The 12021-nt window shown below is 41.1% G+C and overlaps 1 protein-coding gene across 1 annotated transcript; it reads right to left on the bottom strand.

The window, feature by feature from the left end:
- Positions 1 to 438: 438 nt before the first annotated feature.
- Sslp1l1 (secreted seminal-vesicle Ly-6 protein 1-like 1) lies at positions 439 to 11515 on the bottom strand. The gene is given in 5 exon segments (NM_138537.4): positions 439 to 1071; positions 7252 to 8906; positions 10059 to 10217; positions 10653 to 10766; positions 11414 to 11515. Coding segments are annotated over 3 exon segments (300 nt in total). The 5' UTR covers positions 11475 to 11515; the 3' UTR covers positions 439 to 1071; positions 7252 to 8906; positions 10059 to 10092.
- Positions 11516 to 12021: the final 506 nt, after the last annotated feature.

Here is a 12021-nt window from a genome sequence, read left to right as displayed (position 1 = left end):
ATTTTAAAAAATTTAAGCGGTTCGTTTCAAGAGTACACATGAAGCCAGCCACATATGTAGCAGAGGATGGCCTTCTTGGGCATCAATGGGAGGAGATGCCCTTGGTTCTGTGAAGGCTTGATGCCCCAGTGTAGGGTGATGCTAGGTCTGGGAGGTGTGAAGGAGGGGGTGGGGGAGCACCCTCATAGAAACAGGGGGAGAGGAGGTGGGATAGGGGGATTCCAGAGGGGAACCTGGGAAAGGGGGTAACATTTGAAATGTAAATAACATCCAATTTTTTAATGCAAAAAAAAGAGAAAAATATGATTTGTTTCCAAGTTAGATTTCTTTGACAAAATAATTGTTAATTTACAAGTGGCTATCAATTGCAGATAGTGTCTAGTTTAAGGATGAGGACATATGTCCATTTCTTTCATCTCCAGGACCCATTTTGGTGAGGACCTATGAGGCCCTGTCCATACTGCCAGAATTGTGAGTTCTATTGTGCATAGATCCTCTTGAGGGTCTTGTTTTTTTTTTGGTGTCCTCTCTCCCCTCTGGCTCTTACACTATTACTACATCCTCTTCCATAGAGTGCCTGTGCCCTGGGGAGAAGAAATTGATAGAAACATCCCACTTAGGACTGAGTGCTTCATGGTCTCTCGCTCTTTGAATGTTATCTACTTGCATATCTCTGTTTGTGTTCCCATCTGCTGCAGAAATAATGGTCTCTGGTGGTAGAATGCCTTTACTTATTTTACTGCTGTGTCCTTTGCAGCACAGTAGTATTTGGGATTCCCCTAGGCCTCTAGCACATCTGATCTCAGATTCTTGGCCACCCAAGCAACATTGGATATGGATTCTATCTCATGAAGTAGGCCTTAAATCCAATCAGATTTTGGTTGGTTACTGTACTGGCTGGTTATATGTCAAGGTAACACAAGTTAAAGTCATTGGAGAGGAAGAAGCATCAATTGAGAAAACACCTCAAAAGATCCAGTTGTAGGGCATTTTCTTAATTTGTTATCAGTGGAGGAGGGCCCAGTGCCATCCTTGGGTTTGTGGTCTAGGTTCTATAAGAACAACAGTCTAGCTCTCTGCACCCAAATCCCGTGGGAGGGAGAGCTAAACCTTCAGAGAGGCAGACAAGCCTGGGAAACCAGAAGTGACTGCTCCCTGCACACACATCTCGGACGCCAGACGAAAAAGCCAAAGACCATCTGGAACCCTGGTGCACTGAAGTTCCCGGAAGGGGCGGCACAGGTCTTCCTGGTTGCTGCCGCTGCAGAGAGCCCGTGGGCAGCACCCCACGAGCGAACCTGAGCCTCGGGACCACAGGTAAGACCAAATTTTCTGCTGCAAGAAAGCTGCCTGGTGAACTCAAGACACAGGCCCACAGGAACAGCTGAAGACCTGTAGAGAGGAAAAACTACACGCCAGAAAGCAGAACACTCTGTCCCCATAACTGACTGAAAGAGAGGAAAACAGGTCTACAGCACTCCTATCACACAGGCTTATAGGACAGTCTAGCCACTGTCAGAAATAGCAGAACAAAGTAACACTAGAGATAATCTGATGGCGAGAGGCAAGCGCAGGAACCCAAGCAACAGAAACCAAGACTACATGCCATCATCGGAGCCCAATTCTCCCACCAAAACAAACATGGAATATCCAAACACACCAGAAAAGCAAGATCTAGTTACAAAATCATATTTAATCATGATGCTGGAGGACTTCAAAAAAGACATGAACACACTTAGGGAAGCACAGGAAAACATTAATAAACAAGTAAAAGCCTACAGAGAGGAATCGCAAAAATCCCTGAAAGAATTCCAGGAAAACACAATCAAACAGTTGAAGGAATTAAAAATGGAAATAGAAGCAATCAAGAAAGAACACATGGAAACAACCCTGGATATAGAAAACCAAAAGAAGAGACAAGGAGCTGTAGATACAAGCCTCACCAACAGAATTCAAGAGATGGAAGAGAGAATCTCGGGAGCAGAAGATTCCATAGAAATCATTGACTCAACTGTCAAAGATAATGTAAAGCGGAAAAAGCTACTGGTCCAAAACATACAGGAAATCCAGGACTCAATGAGAAGATCAAACCTAAGGATAATAGGTATAGAAGAGAGTGAAGACTCCCAGCTCAAAGGACCAGTAAATATCTTCAACAAAATCATAGAAGAAAACTTCCCTAACCTAAAAAAAGAGATACCCATAGACATACAAGAAGCCTACAGAACTCCAAATAGATTGGACCAGAAAAGAAACACCTCCCGTCACATAATTGTCAAAACACCAAACGCACAAAATAAAGAAAGAATATTAAAAGCAGTAAGGGAAAAAGGTCAAGTAACATATAAAGGCAGACCTATCAGAATCACACCAGACTTCTCGCCAGAAACTATGAAGGCCAGAAGATCCTGGACTGATGTCATACAGACCCTAAGAGAACACAAATGCCAGCCCAGGTTACTGTATCCAGCAATACTCTCAATTAACATTGATGGAGAAACCAAGATATTCCATGACAAAACCAAATTTACACAATATCTTTCTACAAATCCAGCACTACAAAGGATAATAAATGGTAAAGCCCAACATAAGGAGGCAAGCTATACCCTAGAAGAAGCAAGAAACTAATCGTCTTGGCAACAAAACAAAGAGAATGAAAGCACACAAACATAACCTCACATCCAAATATGAATATAACGGGAAGCAATAATCACTATTCCTTAATATCTCTCAATATCAATGGCCTCAACTCCCCAATAAAAAGACATAGATTAACAAACTGGATACGCAATGAGGACCCTGCATTCTACTGCCTACAGGAAACACACCTCAGAGACAAAGACAGACACTACCTCAGAGTGAAAGGCTGGAAAACAACTTTCCAAGCAAATGGTCAGAAGAAGCAAGCTGGAGTAGCCATTCTAATATCAAATAAAATCAATTTCCAACTAAAAGTCATCAAAAAAGATAAGGAAGGACACTTCATATTCATCAAAGGAAAAATACACCAAGATGAACTCTCAATCCTAAATATCTATGCCCCAAATACAAGGGCACCTTCATACGTAAAAGAAACCTTACTAAAGCTCAAAACACACATTGCAGCTCACACAATAATAGTGGGAGACTTCAACACCCCACTCTCATCAATGGACAGATCATGGGAACAGAAATTAAACAGTGATGTCGACAGACTAAGAGAAGTCATGAGCCAAATGGACTTAACGGATATTTATAGAACATTCTATCCTAAAGCAAAAGGATATACCTTCTTCTCAGCTCCTCATGGTACTTTCTCCAAAATTGACCATATAATTGGTCAAAAAACGGGCCTCAACAGGTACAGAAAGATAGAGATAATCCCATGCATGCTATCGGACCACCACGGCCTAAAACTGGTCTTCAATAACAATAATGGAAGAATGCCCACATATACGTGGAAATTGAACAATGCTCTACTCAATGATAACCTGGTCAAGGAAGAAATAAAGAAAGAAATTAAAAACTTTTTAGAATTTAATGAAAATGAAGATACAACATACCCAAACTTATGGGACACAATGAAAGCTGTGCTAAGAGGAAAACTCATAGCGCTGAGTGCCTGCAGAAAGAAACAGGAAAGAGCATATGTCAGCAGCTTGACAGCACACCTAAAAGCTCTAGAACAAAAAGAAGCAAATACACCCAGGAGGAGTAGAAGGCAGGAAATAATCAAACTCAGAGCTGAAATCAACCAAGTAGAAACAAAAAGGACCATAGAAAGAATCAACAGAACCAAAAGTTGGTTCTTTGAGAAAATCAACAAGATAGATAAACCCTTAGCCAGACTAACGAGAGGACACAGAGAGTGCGTCCAAATTAACAAAATTAGAAATGAAAAGGGAGACATAACTACAGATTCAGAGGAAATTCAAAAAATCATCAGATCTTACTATAAAAACCTATATTCAACAAAATTTGAAAATCTTCAGGAAATGGACAATTTCCTAGACAGATACCAGGTATCGAAGTTAAATCAGGAACAGATAAACCAGTTAAACAACCCCATAACTCCTAAGGAAATAGAAGCAGTCATTAAAGGTCTTCCAAAAAAGAGCCCAGGTCCAGACGGGTTTAGTGCAGAATTCTATCAAACCTTCATAGAAGACCTCATACCAATATTATCCAAACTATTCCACAAAATTGAAACAGATGGAGCACTACCGAATTCCTTCTACGAAGCCACAATTACTCTTATACCTAAACCACACAAAGACACAACAAAGAAAGAGAACTTCAGACCAATTTCCCTTATGAATATCGACGCAAAAATACTCAATAAAATTCTGGCAAACCGAATTCAAGAGCACATCAAAACAATCATCCACCATGATCAAGTAGGCTTCATCCCAGGCATGCAGGGATGGTTTAATATACGGAAAACCATCAACGTGATCCATCATATAAACAAACTGAAAGAACAAAACCACATGATCATTTCATTAGATGCTGAGAAAGCATTTGACAAAATTAAACACCCCTTCATGATAAAAGTCCTGGAAAGAATAGGAATTCAAGGCCCATACCTAAACATAGTAAAAGCCATATACAGCAAACCAGTTGCTAACATTAAACTAAATGGAGAGAAACTCGAAGCAATCCCACTAAAATCAGGGACTAGATAAGGCTGCCCACTCTCTCCCTACTTATTCAATATAGTTCTTGAAGTTCTAGCCAGAGCAATCAGACAACAAAAGGAGATCAAGGGGATACAGATCGGAAAAGAAGAAGTCAAAATATCACTATTTGCAGATGACATGATAGTATATTTAAGTGATCCCAAACGTTCCACCAGAGAACTACTAAAGCTGATAAACAACTTCAGCAAAGTGGCTGGGTATAAAATTAACTCAAATAAATCAGTTGCCTTCCTCTATACAAAAGAGAAACAAGCCGAGAAAGAAATTAGGGAAACGACACCCTTCATATTAGACCCAAATAATATAAAGTACCTCGGTGTGATTTTAACCAAGCAAGTAAAAGATCTGTACAATAAGAACTTCAAGACACTGAGGAAAGAAATTGAAGAAGACCTCAGAAGATGGAAAGATCTCCCATGCTCATGGATTGGCAGGATTAATATAGTAAAAATGGCCATTTTACCAAAAGCAATCTACAGATTCAATGCAATCCCCATCAAAATTCCAATCCAATTCTTCAAAGAGTTAGACAGGACAATTTGCAAATTCATCTGGAATAACAAAAAACCCAGGATAGCTAAAGCTATCCTCAACAATAAAAGGACTTCAGGGGGAATCACTATCCCTGAACTCAAGCAGTATTACAGAGCAATAGTGATAAAAACTGCATGGTATTGGTACAGAGACAGACAGATAGACCAATGGAATAGAATTGAAGACCCAGAAATGAACCCACACACCTATGGTCACTTGATTTTTGACAAAGGAGCCAAAACCATCCAATGGAAAAAAGATAGCATTTTCAGCAAATGGTGCTGGTTCAACTGGAGGGCAACATGTAGAAGAATGCAGATCGATCCATGCTTATCACCCTGTACAAAGCTTAAGTCCAAGTGGATCAAGGACCTCCACATCAAACCAGACACACTCAAACTAATAGAAGAAAAACTAGGGAAGCATCTGGAACACATGGGCACTGGAAAAAATTTCCTGAACAAAACACCAATGGCTTATGCTCTAAGATCAAGAATCGACAAATGGGATCTCATAAAACTGCAAAGCTTCTGTAAGGCAAAGGACACTGTGGTTAGGACAAAACGGCAACCAACAGATTGGGAAAAGATCTTTACCAATCCTACAACAGATAGAGGCCTTATATCCAAAATATACATAACTCAAGAAGTTAGACCGCAGGGAAACAAATAACCCTATTAAAAAATGGGGTTCAGAGCTAAACAAAGAATTCACAGCTGAGGAATGCCGAATGGCTGAGAAACACCTAAAGAAATGTTCAACATCTTTAGTCATAAGGGAAATGCAAATCAAAACAACCCTGAGATTTCACCTCACACCAGTGAGAATGGCTAAGATCAAAAACTCAGGTGACAGCAGATGCTGGCGAGGATGTGGAGAAAGAGGAACACTCCTCCATTGTTGGTGGGATTGCAGACTGGTAAAACCATTCTGGAAATCAGTCTGGAGGTTCCTCAGAAAATTGGACATTGAACTGCCTGAGGATCCAGCTATACCTCTCTTGGGCATATACCCAAAAGATGCCTCAACATATAAAAGAGACACGTGCTCCACTATGTTCATCGCAGCCTTATTTATAATAGCCAGAAAATGGAAAGAACCGAGATGCCCTTCAACAGAGGAATGGATACAGAAAATGTGGTACATCTACACAATGGAATATTACTCAGCTATCAAAAACAACGAGTCTATGAAATTCGTAGCCAAATGGTTGGAACTGGAAAATATCATCCTGAGTGAGCTAACCCAATCACAGAAAGACATACATGGTATGCACTCATTGATAAGTGGCTATTAGCCCAAATGCTTGAATTACCCTAGATCCCTAGAACAAACGAAACTCAAGACGGATGATCAAAATGTGAATGCTTCACTCCTTCTTTAAATGAGGAAAAAGAATACCCTTGGCTGGGAAGGGAGAGGCAAAGATTAAAACAGAGACTGAAGGAACACCCATTCAGAGCCTGCCCCACAGGTGGCCCATACATATACAGCCACCCAATTAGACAAGATGGATGAAGCAAAGAAGTGCAGACCGACAGGAGCCGGATGTAGATCGCTCCTGAGAGACACAGCCAGAATACAGCAAATACAGAGGCGAATGCCAGCAGCAAACCACTGAGCTGAGAATAGGTCCCCCGTTGAAGGAATCAGAGAAAGAACTGGAAGAGCTTGAAGGTGCTCGAGACCCCAAAAGTACAACAATGTCAAGCAACCAGAGCTTCCAGGGACTAAGCCACTACCTAAAGACTATATATGGACTGACCCTGGACTCTGACCCCATAGGTAGCAATGAATATCCTAGTAAGAGCACCAGTGGAAGGGGAAGCCCTGGGTCCTGCTAAGACTGAACCCCCAGTGAACTAGACTATGGGGGGAGGGCGGCAATGGGGGGAGGGTTGGGAGGGGAACACCCATAAGGAAGGGGAGGGGGGAGGGGGATTTGCCCGGAAACCGGGAAAGAGAATAACACTTGAAATGTATATAAGAAATACTCAAGTTAATAAAAAAAAAAAAAAAAGAAAAGAACAACAGTCTAAGCAAGCAAGCCAATAAGCAGGACTCCTCTATGGCTTCTGCATCAGCTCCTACCTAAACAGATTCAGAAGTTTAATCCAGTATCATCATGGTGGGAAGCATGGCAGTGTAAAGGTAGATATGATGCCAGAGAAGGCAGTGGTCCTACATTCGGATTGGCAGACAGCAGGAAGAAAGAGTGATTCTGGGACTGCCTTAAGCATTTGAAACCTCACAGCCCATCCCCAGTGACATGCTTTCTCCAACAAGGCCATAACTACTCTAACAACTGCACACCTCCTAAAAGTGCCACTCCATATGAGCCTATAGGGACCATTTTCATTAAGATCACCACACCATTGGAGCCCTTTGTCTAACAACGCAATTGTATAACCTACTCCCAGTACTGGAAGCTTTATTTGGTGATGAGAGATGTCCACTTGAAGCTGTCTCCCCCAGTATTTGGCAATTTCATGTAGCTCACTTCCATATATGTATATATTATAGGAAATTTCTACTATAACAGGTTTCCACGTGACCTCTCAGAGGGCCCTTAGTTTAGCTATCTCTCCCAGTATTCCCTCCCTTGCCAACTCTGACTTCCCCCTCCTAATTTGATCTTCACATTCTAGAAGTACATCTTCTTGTTCATTAAAAACTATCTATTCTATTTCCCATTCCTAGTGAAATTTATCACTGCCACCTAGTCTGGAGCACTTTAAAAAATAATTACTAGCCATTTCCATTTCTTTTTTTCTTTCCTCCTCCTCCTTATCTTCCTTTTTTATTCTCCTCCTCCTCCTCTTTTCCTCTTCCTCCTCCTCATCACTTTTGAAAACTATTCATTGCAGTTACCCATTTATGAATGGCATTTTTATTTCCTTGGTATTTATTTTCTCTCATTGGGGGGTGAGCTTTGATTCTTCAGACATGTTTAGTCTGCTTGGAATACCTACAACTATCAAGAAATTAGTAAAGCGTCATGGGAAAAGGATATTCCAGGAGGAAAATTAGAATACAAGTTAAATGAGGAGGAGAATGGAAGGGTAGGGTAGAGGAAGGAATGTGGCGAGGGATAAAGAATGCTGTAGTTGTATTTTTTTACTACATTAATTGTGTATCTGTCTGTTTCAATGGTGAGTGGGGGGGTGTATACACATCCTGCAATGTTCTTTACATGGAGGTCAGAGAAAAACATGAATAGATCCGTTTACTCCTTCTACCATGTGGGTCTGAGGAACTGAAATCAGATCACCAGGCTTAGTGACAAATAACTGTACCCATTGACACCCCCCCACCACCACTTGTATGAATACCACTAAGTCTGACTACTGAGTTCAACCTACAGAACTAACATGGTAGAAAAATGGTACTGAGTCATAAAGGTTCATCTTGGACTTCAACATGTGTCATGGAATGACAATATAGAAAGACACACAAAATAAATAAATGCAAATATTATGTAATAGAAAGTAATCTAGACAACTCTGAAGGATTGATGAAAAACTTTAAAGGTATACAATGAATGCAAGAGCATCAAATACAATGGAGTAAGTTAAATGTAGACTACAAAAGACATCTAAGCCATACGATGGAAAGACAAGGTATCGGCTTCAAGACAAGTCAATAGTAGAATGCTCGCTGACATGCTCCATTGCCAGGATTCAAGGAACAGCACTGAAAAGCGAAGTTACAATGATTTTAATATTTGTATATACATAGTCACATGTAAATACATATAAATATACATCATAATTTATTAATGATTTTAAAGTTTTGAAATTTATTAATGATGTAAAGCTTTGGAATTTATTAATGATTTTAAAGCCTGAACAGGTAAACAAGCTATGTCTCGGCAGTGTGGGATGGGATTACTAGTCATGTTTCCTGTGGACAGTATTATCTGTATTTTGTCAGTTGAGTAAGCATGTGCTGGAAAAAATATAAAAGTAATGGTGCCAACGACATCAACTTCAAATTATGTATTTACTAGGAAAAGCTAAACTGGACAGTCTTTCAATGCATACACAAAATAGAATTAGATGCTGTGATGCTGAAGTGACCTCAGCCCATGTAATGGCTAATATTAACTGTAAACTTTATTGTATCAGGATGTTCAAGGCATTCCTCAAACACCTCTCTGGATGTGTCTGTGACATATCTAGACTTATTAGGATATGATGTTTCTGACCCAATTAAATATTAAAGCCATGGGTTCTTTCAAATTTTGTATAGATTGTTAAGTGTTGTAGGCTGGGTTGAAGAAAGCAGTCACTGGCTAACTAATTAGTAAGTAATAAGTCAGGATTAACTGAATGGAGGTTAGGCAGTGGCCCGGCTATTGTGCTCTTTAAGGCATATTGAAATATAAAAGCTTGTGCACTTGTGCATGTGCCTTTCATTTGGAAACATAACCCACTGAAGTGGGAAGTAACCTGCACTGGGCTTTATTTATTAATATTTAATATGACAGATATGTACTGGAACTAAAAATATTGGCTTGCAACCTTGGCAAAAGAGGCATCAATAATCTGAAGGTTCATAAAGGGCAGGTGTGAGATCTGTCTTATTCACTAGGATAAAAACCAGTGTTGATAAAGGTGATGAATGTCACTTATTGATGGAACTATGGAGGAAGCAAAGGAAGGAAGAAGTATCTAGAAGAGGGAAGCACTGGGCAGTGGGAAGCAGAGATCAGCTCTCTGTCCCTACCTGAACTGCTGACACATCAGCAATGGATGCTGACTACAGGCAGGTGTCAGGACTTGGTCAGTTCAGGGAACAGATGTTGTGAGGTTATGAGAGCACAAGGAAGGGGGAAGGGCTCACCTGCAGCAGAATTGAGCAAGAAGTAGCCTGGCCTCTAAAACTCATTGCAGAGTGATTGGTCGTGGCAACATGTAAAATCCAGTGTTAGATTATAATGGTGGAAAGTCTTATTTAAGCAGTGAGAAGAACAATCTTGCATCCCAAAGAGGATATCAACACCTGTATATGAAGGAAAGCAACAGAGAAACACAAACAGTTGTGAAATCGGAATCTCAATAATTGAGGAGAGTCATGCTCCCCAGTGTAATCTATGCCAGCTACATTGAAGTTACTGTAGTTACCGTCAATCAACCTGTAATTCGGCCAGCAGGAATGTTTCCCATCCCCAAAACTGCTGAATAGAATTTTACAATTCAAATGCTCTCATCCCAAGAGAACTTCTCAAGACCATGCAGAGACTCCCCCCTCAAAAATGTGTCTTCATCTGGCCAAGAACAGAAGACAACCAGTACCAAGTACAAAAGAGCCTTGCCCTGAGTTTACACAGAAACACAGTCCCCCACAGTTTCTGCTTTGTCCCAGGAGTGCAGCAAGTGCTACTTCATTTGTCAGCAGCAAACAGGATCACCCTGAAGTCTCCCAGACTTGACCCACCTTGAGAAACTACCAGTATGCCACATTCCTGGTCCTCTTTAGCCTCACAGGTGGAGTTTCCTTTCTCACAAATTCCATCCGAGTTTAACATATCACACTCCAAACATCTCAGAGCTACAAGGCAAAAATCAAGAGTAAGAGTTTCACTCATTAACCAGATTGAAGCCAGCTTATCTTATGGCTATAGTCAATGAATAATCAACAGTGACCAAACAAAGATCTGTGTGTATGCTGAGCTGAGCCCTACAGGGTGATCCATGATCTTGAAGCCTAGGAAAGGTTTAAGAAGAGCCAGATTTTCCCACACTCAAATGTGAATGGACAGGGATGTAGGGAGGAAGATCAGAGCTCTGCTGTAGGAGCTTGAGCTTACCACCTATGACCAGACAGGTGCTCCCCATCACATCATTATCTGCATCCTGTCAAGGACCTTCCAGCATTATTTTCAATGCAAATATAGACCTGTGCACACGTCAGCTGGAGGAATTGAGAATATTAGTTTCTTAAAACCTGAGGAGGAAAGCTGAAGTACTAGGAGAAAGGACACCAGGACCAGAGCTGTGACAAAGAAGAAGAGGGACTGGAGAGGTCCCTACTGTGTACAAGAAAGGGCAGGGAAGGAAGGTGGTGTGAGAACACAGAAATGAAGGGTGAAGTCACTTATAAAAGTAGTCCAGTCTAGTATCTTACTCCTCACCTCCCAAAACCCAATACCCTTTGACAGATTGTCTGCTTGATGGCACCATCTGCCATGATCTCACCTTGCAGGAAGCCTATCACAAATGAGAGGCCCAGCAGAAGGAGCAGGATATTCTTCCCCATGGCAGTGATCTCCTAGGTATGAAGAGTAGCTGAGATAGGACTGAGTACTCAAGGCCTCAACTATGCATGTTTATATATGAACTCAGGCTAGCAGGAAAAGCCAATGGGATCCCAAGCCAGTGGGCTGAGCAGATAGCCTAGAGGAAGCACAGATCCTACGTGCTTCACCATGTCTGCTCACATCTACACCACTACGCAATGGTTCAAGTTCTTCTGGATTCGTGTCTACATATTTATTTCACTAACTTTCCAATAGGGGTTAATTGCTGTGAGATTTTTTGAAACTGGGGACCTGAGGAGCCTAGAGGGTGCTACACACTAGGCTATGGCTCACACACAGAAGCCAATAGCCTCAGCCTCTGCATCCAGATATTTAAATTCCTGGACTCTGTGTGAATGAGATATACATCTAAGAATACATTTAATTGCTCAATAAACCACTGAAACCCAAATTGCACACTCTTGTTCATCTTCCATGCAGACTACAGTCATCTTCCTTGGGGCTAGATAGAAAGACAAGGAAACTACAGGGCCATGTAAGGAGAAC

The sequence above is a fragment of the Rattus norvegicus genome, chromosome 8, assembly GCF_021556685.1.
Source record: "Rattus norvegicus strain SHRSP/BbbUtx chromosome 8, alternate assembly SHRSP_T2T, whole genome shotgun sequence".
NCBI lineage: Eukaryota > Metazoa > Chordata > Mammalia > Rodentia > Muridae > Rattus > Rattus norvegicus.
This window is presented reverse-complemented; position numbering and strand designations above follow the sequence as displayed.